The 13,622-nt window shown below is 39.8% G+C and overlaps 1 protein-coding gene across 1 annotated transcript in view; it reads right to left on the reverse strand.

Moving 5' to 3' along the window:
• The window catches only part of COL4A2 (collagen type IV alpha 2 chain), a 145,810-nt gene that overhangs the window by 42,788 nt on the left and 89,400 nt on the right, over positions 1-13,622 (reverse strand). Inside the window, exons 5-13 of the mRNA XM_061472775.1 lie at positions 9,258-9,392; positions 9,131-9,175; positions 6,329-6,445; positions 5,545-5,616; positions 3,854-3,889; positions 3,698-3,760; positions 1,679-1,714; positions 976-1,017; positions 385-459 (exon numbers count right to left, since the gene is read on the reverse strand). Of these exons, the coding sequence (XP_061328759.1) occupies positions 385-459; positions 976-1,017; positions 1,679-1,714; positions 3,698-3,760; positions 3,854-3,889; positions 5,545-5,616; positions 6,329-6,445; positions 9,131-9,175; positions 9,258-9,392 (621 nt within the window). The remainder of the gene's footprint in view (positions 1-384; positions 460-975; positions 1,018-1,678; positions 1,715-3,697; positions 3,761-3,853; positions 3,890-5,544; positions 5,617-6,328; positions 6,446-9,130; positions 9,176-9,257; positions 9,393-13,622) is intronic.

Below are 13,622 nucleotides of genomic sequence, written 5' to 3' on the forward strand. Positions count from 1 at the left end.
ACAGCTTCCCTAAAGATACGCTTCTTTTAAAGCAAGAAAATGTCACTCACTATTATGAAAAATAAGATATTAGATGATTTCTCAGCAGGTATTGCTGCTTGTAAAATGAGAAAATGTGAGTGATGGCCACTAGTCGCATAGTTAAACAAAAATAGTAAGTTTGCCTAAGGCACCTTTAGTCTGTGAAAAGTGCTTTCTGGATCACTTTAGCTACCACTATTTCAATAAATACTTCATGATCCAAGCTATGGGAAAGTAGATTTCTCTTTTGATATACTAAAGTATTCTACATACTATATGTTAAAGCACAATTGTACAGTATTTCAGTTTTGGTACTGCAGAGCTTAGTTCCTTGTGTATTTTGGCAAAATACCCTGTAGTTACCTTGTGTTTGTCAGAGGGGACACCCATCAGTTCTCTTGTAGGAAGCCCAGGTGGACCTGGAGGACCAGGAGGGCCCTGCAGGAAAAGCGTAAGAGTACATTTACTAACAGTTGTAATACCTTGCCAAGCTGTTGATCAGCACGTGGTCTAAGGAACTGCAACAAAAGGAGCAATGCAGATTTGCCCCTCCTAGATGTATGGTTCTAAACCTCTGAATAAATTGATGGCAAGATAAATTTATTTTGTGCTGGGATTAACATATAGCAATACTTGTTCTTGTCTCATAAGTTTCCAGAATGACGGTAAAGATTATTGCTTTATATAAAGTGGTCATGCTTTACAAATTTCAGAAGTGTTGCCTCTGTGCGGTGTAAATGAGGGCAAAGTAAGATCAAGACATGTAGAACTTAGTCCAGCTATGACATTCCTTATGGAGATTATCATCACTTTCAAAGCTATACTTGTTTTTCTCTTATAATTGCATGATACAACTGCAAACTAAGAGTGTAATTAAAATAGGTTCCTTTATAAATAGTAAATAACAGCAACCTGTCCGTTAGTAATGACACTAATTCATTAGTTTTCCTTTACCTGTTCACCTTTTTCTCCATAGAAGCCAAGACCTCTGTTACCCTGCAAAAACAGTAGGTCAAGATTTACTTCATGTATGACTCAGTTTTCTAATGTAAAATTCAAATTTAAACATGCTTAAAGGCCTTTTCAGGCTTGCAAGTCCTTGGGACACCACTGAACTGCAGTCAAATAATAGTCTAGGTTTACTGTCAAGGTTTTTTATAGATTTAAGAGTATTTTTTAGAAATAAACATTCAGAAAGACAACTCTAATTAACATCTCATGCTACCAGTGCTACATAAAACAGACTTCAAGTCATTCACTGAGTAATGTTGCGAAAAGATCAAGTATTTCTTTTGCAAGTTTTTTAATAGCACTGAATGTTAAATAAAAACACCTAAGTGGGCTGGAACAATGAACTCATATATTTTTCTTCCGTGATATAGCTGAATACTGTTAAGTCTGCAAGTGTTCTCTGTTAATGGGAAGCTACTGTAATTACAGTAGCAAATTAAATGTGGCTCTAGATGTGGCTTAATCTCTTCAGGGTAGGCAGTCCCAGTGTAAGATTAACTTCTTGTGGTATGCAGCCAACACAGAGAGTCCTGTGCTACACAAGCTTTAGTGCAGCCTGTGGTTCTTTATTTTACCGCTTTCAAGTAGGTATTGGATAAACCTCAGCAACACAAAATCAACATAAACAACTCTGACACAGACTTACTTGTGGTCCTTGTGGTCCTGGGGGCCCTGGTGGTCCCTGAAGAAACACAATAGGGGAAAGCAAGTTACTTGTCAACTTTCTAATCAATGCATGCAGGACACTAGCTATTTTATGTCCAAAATGTAAGTATTTATTTCTCATTTATTTCTGAGCTGTATTCCTCAGCTTTGTGCTATCCTCTTCGTATTAGCTGTGTTTACTGTTCTTAAAAATACCCTCCTAAGTCACATCATGATCTTTCCTAACAGAATAACAGTCTCTCAGTTTAGACCTAATGAAATCCCATGTTAATTTCAAATAAGAAGAATTTGTGGTTTTGGATCCTGACCTTGTAACATTTTAAGCTGATAACTAAAGTTAAGCATGTCTTCACTGGACTTCACTGGACTGATGCCCTGCCACAGTACCCATCTGTAAAGGAAGCTGAACTAATACATGCATCTCAGATTACCTATTTGGTATTGTACACAATGAAATCAAAGGAAGATAGCGGGAAATGAAAATATAACAGGAACAGAAGCTGCCAGAGTCTTACAAGAAAAGCTGGAGGAAAGCCTCAAATTGGAGATACAACCTGCCTTGCTTCAGTCAGCTATGGTAGCAGGCTCCAAACAGCTCTGCACATTAAATTCTCCATCAGATATAAGAAAGGTGAAAAAAAATTACTGAAAAAATTAAAACCTCTATCAGATGTAGGAAAGGTGAAAAAAAATACTGAAAAAATTAGTTTTTTAATTAGTTTTGGTTAGTCAAGTAATCTGTGAGCTGCTGACACATCTACTGGGCCCTCTCACAGGTGAGTCACAGCTTTAGAGACAGTAAGTATAGTTGAAGATATTTTGCTAAAAGCTGGAGATGGTGGGCATCCATCTACTTGGGAAGAGTGTTTGAAAGATGGCAACCAGAGGGATGCCACCATGAGCCTCAGAAAATGTATGGTTTATAGCATTCCTGACATCCAAGACAGCACACTGGGAATATGAGTCATTGCAGGCTGGGCTCCTGTATGAAGCTCATGAATGCTGTGGGTTCACTCTAGAGGAAGAGTTAGTAAAAGACTGAGGAGATCCTGCTTCAGGAGGACCAGAGGAGAAAGACAAGATGCAGCTTACTCCAGACGATAACACAGGTCACTGCAGAAAACAGCTTTGGAAAGGTTTAGCATGCTGTGGATTTAGTCGTAGAAACATACGTTGTTTTGGAGGGGGGGTGCCTGACAACAGCTGTGGAGGCTGTGTGTAGAAAGCCCTGATTAGTTGCCTTTCTTCCCCTCAAATCAGTGATGTAGTGCAGGTCTGAAGTGAATTTTTGTCAAAATAAACAAAAAAGCAAAATGCTATAAAGTTGTCTTACAGGAAAATAAAGCAAGTATAAAGAAGATGAAACATATTGAACATCTGCTTCTTACCCCTAAAATTATTAACCACGGTAATAAGAAATGTAGAATGGTATCTGGAGAGAAAACATTCTTCTCAAAGAACTATTCAGCAGCAGTTGTCAACGTCAATGCTGTACACGCTGATTTTGGAGAAAATGACTACAAACTAGTTTAAAAATAAAATTGTATTCTAAATACTAATGAAGACTGTTATCTATCTATCCAATCTCCTATGGGAAGTGTGGAAAGCTAAATATATATTCTTTATGATCACTAAAGATAATATATTTAGGTCCTGATACCTTTGATAACTAAGTGTGTGGGGGATGTAGACTGGATAGCATTGAGTAATCTTTACAAACAAGACTCTTTCAAGGAGGTTAAAGAAATACAATATAAATCAAAAGCCTCTGGCAATCTGGTGTGAAACAAATTATATCTCTTTTTGCAATATTCATTCTTGTAGAATCAGTGTTTCACAATACTTTTAAAAAGGTTTTGCATCCAAGGACACCTACCTGCTACTTTTAACCTGCTTCTCTACTCATTTGCTAAATTACAATCCAACATAATGGGACTTGCTGAGATAATTCTTTTGTTAGGTTTTAATTTTCTCCAGAACATATTTTAAATATACTTACCGGTCTTCCTCGCTCTCCTCTTGGACCAAGAGGTCCTTGAATACCCAGCGTACCTGGAGGTCCCTTTAAACAAAAAGAATGCCCAGCCATCAACTAATGTTGTTCTGGTATCAGTTACTGTTGACATTTTATCACATTTGCTGTAGTACTACTTACTGGAAAACCACTGAACCCTGGCTCCCCAGGTTCCCCCTAAAAAAACAAGCAAAAAATGCGATAAATGCTATATACAAAAATAATTTTAAAAAATTATTCTTCTCACTATTTCTTTTCTCATTCCAAAAACTAATCACAGTATACAATGCTACACAAACCCTTACACACAGATGCATTCAATTCAGGTGTTGAGTTAACCAAACGTGGGCCACATGGATTTTGTGCTTCGTATACAGAGCATATATAGTTGCATACATAGTTGCATGCAGTACAATAGGAGGATACAAAATTGGCTAAGGAAGTTATGGATCTAAACTACCAGGCTGAAATGGATAACAGGCCACATATAATTCTTTTTTGAAAAATCCTGTCTAACCAGTGGCTTAATTAGGGCTATAACCTTAGCTGAAATACAAGTACAGGTTCATATTTCATGAGTTGCATGGGAATTACTGAATCGTTTTGAGTCAATTCTGAGTCACTAAAAGCATTTGGAACACACTGTTTTCAGTGACCACATATTTTAACCGCAGTACATGTTGAAATGTTTTTGGAAATTGGACCCAAAACTGTTCTAGCGCAAAGATATTCCAATACCCATAAATAATGCGGCATTCAGTCCAGACACCTTCAATCACTTTTAATAGCATCCTAGCTATCTGGTTAATTTGTATTTAGTTAACAGAATAATTTGTGGAACCAAACACTTTCTGAAATGAAGACAGGTGTCAGTATCCATCCTTGGCATCCTTGGGCACAATATACTTGAACAACTCTTAATCATTACTTAATTATTCCTTAATCATTCCTAATTAGTAACAAGTGCAGATGTGAAGAGTTTCTGAAAGCAAAAGAAGTAGTTAAAAAACCTGGGCAGCTTACAAAGATACCAACAGAAAAATCTATTTTGGCATTCATCACTGACACAAAATAGACATAAACGATGTCAGCAGATCCCTTCTGTGCTGAGTACAGCTTAAATGTAGCTTTGTACATCAATTTGTCACAATTTGTTCTCTAATACTGTATATGGCCCATTACTTCTATCTGATACCTTCAAATTATACAAGCCTATATATATGAGAAAAAACTACAAGTGATTACAAAACAACTGTAAAGATTAGATACAGTAGGATTAGACCCCTAGGAATACTTTGGCTTTACTAACTAAATAATATATTGAAGCATATTTTATCCTATGTCAACCAAACTCCAGCATGAAAATTACAAAGAAAGGATGGTAACAGTAAACAGAATAATTCTGTGGACAAAATTATGACGAGTGATTTGCCATTGACGAGGCCTTGGGTGATATGGTTTAGTTCCAGGGGGGCTGGAACTTGATGATCTTAAGGTCCTTTCCAACCCTAACTATTCTATGACTCTATGATATAAAGGTAGTCATTGAATAAAGAGGGCAATACTTGAACTACAACACCAGTGCCTCTGCAATCCACCTGTAGGCTGGAATTCCTTGCAAATAACTGAAGGGACATTCCCCCCCCCCCCCCCCCCCCCCCCGGATATCAGATAAGACTATTGTAACCACAGAAAGCAGAAGCTGCCTTGCAAAGCCTACACAGAATCAAAGTGTGCCTCTTGTGTCGTGTCTGTCAGAGTGTAAGAAAAATCCGTTGTTTGTTTGTAAAACTGTACTGAGCATGAATAACTCACAGGAGTTACAGACATACCCTGTATCTGCTTGTGATATCCGGTGGCAGTATATAGGGTTCCCCCTTCTGGCCCTTTGGCCCTTGGACTCCCTAGAGGTGACAAAAAAAATAATTATAAAGTAAGCTTTCAGATCATATATGTTAACACATGAACAGCTAAGAGTAATGAAAAATATTTGTTGGGGTTTTCATGAGTATATACATACCACTGTTTAGAGACAGAGACTATGCCCAGCTTTGGAAATTCATGGTTTAAAATCAAAGTGTAAGCCCTCACAGTACGTAAGAGTGACTTTCTGATTCCATGGGAAGAATCCCCCATTACCTGGGAGTGGTATTACAGGGTAGCACCTCCTAGCTAAAGCTGCAGCAGCAGCTCCCCAGGGGCTGACACGTGCTCTGGTAAATCCAGGAGCCCCTGCTCACCTCAGCATGATCCTATGTATCGTGCCATGAAAGCCAGTACTTTGGCCATGGGACAGGGAAGGAAAAGGTTACTTTCATCAGAAGTTGTCATTTTAAGATTATTTTACCACTGTTGGTGGTGTACAGGTTTTCCTGAAGTATTCTCCCTGCAATACCTACATGACAGATATAGCTCTGGGCAGACCTCCCAGCCCTGGCTGCAATTCAGTAACTAAGCATAGCCCACTGTGTCCATGGTAAGTTCGCATGTATGCTCTGCTGGGCCAAAAGGGAGCTCCATTAAGAGATGTCCCATTTGCTTCCAAAACACATGTGACTAAAACTCCCTTCAGCAATGATTTTACCTTCAGGTGCTCCCTTACTGCCAGCTACTTACAATGGTACCAGGGAAACCAGAGAATCCAGGAGTTCCCGAGTCACCAGGGTCACCTACTGTCCCGTTACAGCCATCATGACCTGGTTTCCCCCTTGATCCTGGCTGCCCTGGATGACCCTGTTGAGGGAAAAAAAACAAGTGTTTATCTATCCATCTGTTTCTAGTTTTCCTTTTCCTGTAGTCACACAGTATTTAGACATTCTCACATTAAGCCCAAGGCTTGGATCCATGGGAAACTATGATTTTCAAAGACAGAAACAGACAGTGCCTTTTTTTAATATAGCTGCAGCTTGAACCAGATGCCCCAGACAGCATGAAAAAATGAGTAGTGAAGGACCTTTCAGAAAGGGTAAGAAAGCTATGTTCAATGTAGGCTCTGTTAAGCAAGAGAGCTAAGCCAGATGAGGCTGCTGTACAGAGAGCCACTAAGAACTGGGATTTTTAAGCATTTTAGTGCTTCACACTGGAAGAGTGGGAAGAAAGGTTCCTCACTGACTTTGAACAGCTTCCAAGCCAGGAAAAACCAGTCAGAGATGCTTTTGGAGCTAGCTTGAGTGTTGTGATGAGGATTTAAGCATGGAAAAAAACAGCAGGCCTCAAAGCAAGGGAGTGAGGGGCACTGCAGAACCTCCACACTGAGACTTTGAAAAGTTATTCCTGTCTCAAGCTGGATTTTCATTGCTGTACCTATATTCACCTTAATCGCTGTTGCTTCTGGTTCGCCCTGAGGCTGATGAGAAGCAAGTATACCCTTGATCAGCTCTTTCTTCCAAGGGACTCAAGTGAGAAAACCCAGAAACTAACATAAGATATTTTTCTCTTTCTCTTCTATCTAGAATAAGAGTTTTCTCTGCTTCTGCTCCCTTGCCTACAGGAAATCTGTCCATGTCCTTACCTAGCTCTATGTCGTGGTTTAAACCCTAGCCAAACAGCTCGTTCACTCACTCCCAGTGAGTGGTGCTGGGCTGGAAGCAATCGAGGCCCCCCTGCCCCGGGCTCTCCCCTTCCCCGCTCCCGGAGAGATGGGGAGGAGGATCGAAAGAGTGCAACTCCCACGGGTTGAGACAAGAACAGTCCAGCAACCAATGTACAACACAAATCACCACCGCTACCACCAACGACAACAATGATAAGGGAAAATAACAAGGGAAGAGAATACAATACCACCCGCCGAGAAACGAGTCCAACCCAGAAGACCCCGTGTCCTTCCGGGTAAGTCTCAGTTACCCTCCCAGGCATGACGTGCTGTGGTATGGAATACCTCTTTGGCTAGCTTGGATCAGGTGTCCTGTCTCTGCTTCCTCACAGCCTCCCCTCCTCCCTGGCAGAGCATGAGCCTCACAAAGTCCTTGGTCAGGGTAAACATTACTTAGCAACAACTGAAAACATCGGTGTTATCAGCGCTGTTCCCAGGCTGGAAGTCAAAACATAGCACTGCACCAGCTACCAAGAAGGAGAAAAATTAATTGCTACCGCTAAAGCCAGGACACTCTAACAAGTCTGGCATTCCTCACATCACACTGAGGCTTGCCACCATCCTCTCTTGGCCTCTAGCCTCACACCCTAACACCGTGTCATTACAGTTCATACCTGTACCTATCGACCTGCTGTCTGATGGTCAGTGTTAGTCTCGGCCTGAGAAAACTGGTTGAGTTTGGTGAATATAAGTTAGTGGGAAGGGCAAGGGAGCTTGAGGACAGGACATAGTGACCATACGGGTTCAAGTACTGTCTGAAGGTATTTATCCTTCACAACGCAACATGCAGAGGTTGGGAAGGCAGGGCTGAAAAAGAAAACTTGCTCAGGTAAGAGAAGTGGTCCAGCAACACCAAGCTTCACAGCAATTTACTCTCCTCCTGAGGATGCTTAGAAAAAAGTCAGTGTGACATGGTGAGATGAACAAGATCCTTGGCATCAGGGGTGTTAATAAAAATGGGAGAGTCCTCTGCTTTTCCTTTGAGAGTGAGAAAGAGGGAGAAGAGAAAGATTGTGAGAGAGAAAGCCCTGAATCTCAATAGGGAACTCTTCTGGAAACAAACAAGGGTGAAAGGAGAGTGGATGTGGATGCGTGGGCTGCAGAGTGGGGCCCCGGTGTCAAGGAGCACTAGAAAGGAAACCCAAGCCTGGGAACTCTGTCCAGGGATTCCAGTGACTCAGATTTCTTTGTTATTTTATGACACAAGATGTAAAGAAGTGTAAGCTGGGAAAATACTGTGCTGTGAACTTTACCCGGCTTTCCTCTTTGAATGTTTCAGTTTCACGGACCTGGTCAATTTGTTCAAAGTTTGACAGTGTTTAGGAAGTTTTTTAAGACTATCTCAAGCATGCCACATGAGCTATAACACAAATAGCAATGGTTAGTATTCTAAAAATCATTGGTCTTTCTATGTGCTTTTCAACTCTGAAATAATTAAGGAATGACCCACTGGTGTCCTTTGCTCTCACAAGCTTAAGAGATGTGAAGTAGTTATCTCCCAGCTCTTCCCTACAAAAGAACATACTTAGCTGGGTAACCTCCAGGGACACAGGAAATTTCTATCCTTTCTTGTCCCCTTTGCAAGGGACTTTCTCCATAGGACAAAGCAAATGGACCTTAATTATCTGAGGGAATGAGAGGAAGCACAGATCCTGAGATCTTGTCTAGCTGCAGATCCAGTCCAACAAATGCCCTTAGCTTAAAACTGTGTATGTGGCTGATGCTGAATTTAGCCCAGCTATTTTAATTAAAGCACAAAGGCTTTAAACTAGCTTGCAATATTTGCAGTTGGTGATTTCTTAAAGATGAGGTAAACAGCTACTTACAGGCACACCATCTGCCCCGGGGAATCCAGTGACTCCTCTTTGCCCCTAGAATGAAACAGCGCAATTAAAATGATGCTCTGCCCAGTATTTTCCTTGTCAGCTAAAACATCTGCAATTCAGAAGTTACCATTTCTCCTTTGGGTCCACTTATTCCTGGCTGTCCTCTTTCACCCTTGTGACCTTTGGGACCTTGCACTCCTGGGATTCCCATCAATCCTGGTGGACCAGTGAACCCCTGAGATCCAAGAAGTCCTGGCTGGCCCTGATAAAAATAATAAAGAAGCATTTATTTAGGGACAGACATGAAGCTGGATTAGTTACCGCTGCTACAATGGAGTCAATCTCTTGAAGACAAAATAAACACAGAATCCCTTTCCGTTCCAGTAGGTCAGACTCTTTGATGAATGTCATCTGGAAACACCACAGAGAGAAACTCCAGGAACAGTGACCACATTGCACGTGACAAAATCAATGTGTGGAAATGCACACTCAAATCAAGGTTCACTACTTGAATATTCATGGCTGCTCTATGAAAAAAAGTGTTTTCTTTGGAATAAGGCTTCTCAAGAGTGATTCTCACTAGCCTGCAACATAACCAATTAATACTCCAAGCAAATAAAATATGCTTAACTGTGAAATTGCTTAATGGCTCTATTTCTTACAACTGGAGTCTGCCTCTTTGGGGATGACATTTCTTTTTATCATTGGAGCCTGAAAATGATTAGATGTGCATACATCCACGCAGGTGGAGGAGCTGCATTCAGGGCTCCCTTGTCATTCTCCCTTCCAGAGCTGGCTCGGCTCTTGGGGCCACTTCAAACATTATTTAAAAGTAATCCCCTGTTGACTGCCAACATCACAAGGCTCAACTGGGGAAAAAATAATTTTGAAAGAACACAATGTTGATTTAAGTAATGGGTTGTGACAATATGTCTGAGATCTGTGAACCAAAGTGTCTGAAAGCGGTTCCAGACGTAGTGTTACTGAAGGCACATATGTTTTGCATGCTCTACACTTCACAATGCACTAATGACACTCACAGTAAATTGATGCAATCTTTTCTGGAAAAATATGCTTCAATGGAGCAAAGCACCGTTTACTGAGTTCTAATTAAGACAATTCTAATGAAACTATATTTAAAATTAATTTAGAATTTTCACAGACTAGTCTACACCAGCACCAGTATCTCACAAAGCAAGAATTACAGCAAAGCATGAATAAACAGATATCTACTTATACAAACAACTGACAAAAAAAATAACACTCTGTTTTAGTATAAAATACTTACAGTCTCGCCCATGCCTGCAAAGAAAGAGCTAGAAGATGAATAAAATCCCGGTCCAGGAAGGATAATACTTCAACTTCAATTAATGCCATTGAGGTGGGAGAAGTGGAGGAGGACAGTGTGGGGACTTTAAGAAATGAATCTGAAGATACCCTAATTTCTTTTTATTCAGGAAGTTGTAGGAAAGATACTGAGAAACGCTTTATTGATATAAGGTGATTTTTTATATTCTCATACTAAAGGATAGGCCCATTTGAGACACACTTTCAAAACTCAATTGTCAACAATCTGTCTATAATTAACATTTATCTAGGCTACAGTTGTCTTGATACCGCAACCCCAAAAACAAAGAGTATGACTGAAACACAGCTTACTTCTAGTTTTAGAAATAAATCAATTTGCCACACTGCTTTTGTGGAAAATGGCTGTCACAGCAGTTGGAGTAGGTTTTTGTATTTTAAATCTTATTGTATAACATCAAGTGAGTCCATACAGAGAAGCTGATGCAGCCAAACAAAGTACAAAACTCAGTGCAATATTTTTGTTTTTTTATTTTCTTGGAAGAAGACTAGGAATGAGCCTGAGTATGAAGAATGAATTGCATAGAGTTCTTGGGACAAGCCACCAGGATGGACCTCTTACATTATGGATCTTTTGCTATAGTGTTATAATTATTTTGACAAATCTGATTGTTTAGGAGCATTGCCAAGGGACAACAGGGATTCTTTAAGTGTTTGAGCTGTCAGCATGAAAGTGAACCTCTCCACGTACAGCCAAGCCCAAGTTTATATAGCATACCTGCTTCTAAACCAAGCCTGCTCATGTGGATTCTCAGGCACTAGGAGGCCAATGCCTTTTCAAGCTAACAAACGGAGAAGCAACAAAGGTTATATTAATACATATGAAATATAATACGATTTGTGTTGGCAGGAGGTATATGCATCTGGTATATGCTCATTTCCTTATGTCAGCAATAGCTGGTTATTACAGATGTATCTTTCTCCACATCAGTAGTTTTCAGGTTTTAAAAAATCAGTGAATCTCTTGAAAGTAATCATATGAAGGTGCAGATCCTTGTCTAAACAAATTCACAGCACATACTTTTCTTAGTTACCTGACTCAAATGGAAATATGCTGATTAGAAGCACTAGAATGATGATTTAAATCTGAGCCAATAATCATCAGTGTGAGCTCCAAGGTCAGGAAGATCTTATATCACAAAGAAGTCTTTTCTGACATCATGTTTTCTCAACTTTTTTTACTAAGGCTCAAAATTTAAGTATAAAGGAATTAAGAGAGAGAACATATGTACATACACCATGAAACTGCTTTTTTTTCAGTGAAATAATAGATATTTCATCAAGTTTTAAAAATTCATTGTGTTCTTTATTGTTTTTTGTAAAGCAGTATCAATTCTTATGCAAATATCAAAATATTTCCTTGTTATAAGGCCTTAAAACTTAATTAAATACTTTAGCTAGCTTGTTCTTCCCCATACATCTAAATGTAGAAAGGAACCTTTAAATGGGATAAAAACGTATCTCATACACCTGCAAAGAACACAGAAATATTATTCAAGTCCAACTGTAGAGATTTAAGTTGGCTTCAGTTTCAGTTTGAGAGGTTCTGAAAAAAAACGTGTCACTATTCCTACAAAGAATGGAAAACCTGGATTCTGTACCCTGAAAATGCTGTTTCACTTTTGAAGTACCTGAAAAACAAAAGAAACCAAATAAATTCCAAAAGCTACTCATAAATTCCAAAAGTGCCCATCTGCATCCCTTTTGTGGGCAGCAGGTTGCAGGCAGAAAGTGTGTAAAACATTTAATTGACACTTCTGATAAAACGCTGGTTATGTTCTTCAGAACTTTCAAATCTATGGATGGCTTTCTGCAGGGGCCATAAAGAGTTGTAACACTTCAAAGGGGGCATTACATGCAACATGGTTACCTCTCCAATTCCTACACCAAATAACACTCTCCCATTTCCAGTCCCATTTTCTTATCTGGTGTGGAGAAAGAAGTAAATGAGTAATGGAAAACACAAAGAGAGTTAAGTAACACCGGCAGCCCGTTCCCCATGCTTTCCTGGTAATTATCTGGTCATTTGTTTTTCAAAAAAGAGGGGTTATTTAATATTACTTGCAATAAAGACAAGAGCATTGATCCTTCTGTGACCAGTTTAGTATGAGACTAAAGTCAGAGCTTTCAGGGGAAGTACTTAATATCATTTGTGTAATTCTTCAGCCCATTAGTAATTTGACTTCAGTTAACAACTGTTAACTGAATTAACTTTGTTAACCTTCATTAACTTGGACTTGCCAGCTTTTACTCTTTATGTTACATCTTTTGTTGAACAAGTATGGCCCTTTTTCATTACTAAATAACCTAAGAACATTCTTTTGCAAAGGTCACTGAGGAGATTTAAGCAAAGACAATCAATTTGAAAGGCTTAGTCAAGTAAAGCACGACTCAATTATTACCAATTATCAAGGATGCTGGGGAGAGACTCTTCATTAGGCACTGTAGTGGTAGGAAAAAGGGGTAATGTCTTCAAACTTGCACATGGGAAGTCTAAATTGGATATAAGGAAGAAGTTCGTTACTGTTAGGGTGGTGAGGCACTGGAATGGGTTGCCCAGGGAAGTTGTGAAGGCTCCGTCCCTGGCAGTGATCAAGATCAGGTTGGACAGAGCTTTGGGCGACAAGGTTTAGTGCGAGGCATCCCTGTCCATGGCAGGGGGGGTTGGAACTAGATGATCTTAAGGTCCTTTCCAACCCAAAGTATTCTGTGATTCTATTAGAGTCCCAAATTCCCCTCTTTTGAAACATGGTACTGCTCTGCTGTGCTTCTGGAGGGTCAGAAGTCCTAGCAAATTCTCCAGACCTGTGAAATTGTGTCTAGATTAAACTTCCAGGTCAAAACCCCACCAAAACCCCAATAAAAACCTCCAAAAGGCAAGCCTAAGGAAACATGCTTTCCTTATCTGTTGTATTTTAGACAACTCACAAAGACCTTTCTTCTGTGCTCCCTTCCTTAAATGATAAAATCAATGCTCTAGGAAGGTGAGAGAAAGGTGCTGTCTGGCAGAAGGCTTCCCATTTTGATGAGGTGAACTGGAACTCTTCCTGAATCCAGAGCAAGGAATGATTACTTCATGTCACAATCATGTCGCTGAAAGGCTTATCACAGCATGCATGGCAGCTAT

Source organism: Pezoporus flaviventris, unplaced genomic scaffold (assembly GCF_033815535.1).
Source record: "Pezoporus flaviventris isolate CSIRO_AGI_PZ_B2104156 unplaced genomic scaffold, CSIRO_AGI_Pfla_v1 ptg000072l, whole genome shotgun sequence".
Lineage (NCBI taxonomy): Eukaryota > Metazoa > Chordata > Aves > Psittaciformes > Psittacidae > Pezoporus > Pezoporus flaviventris.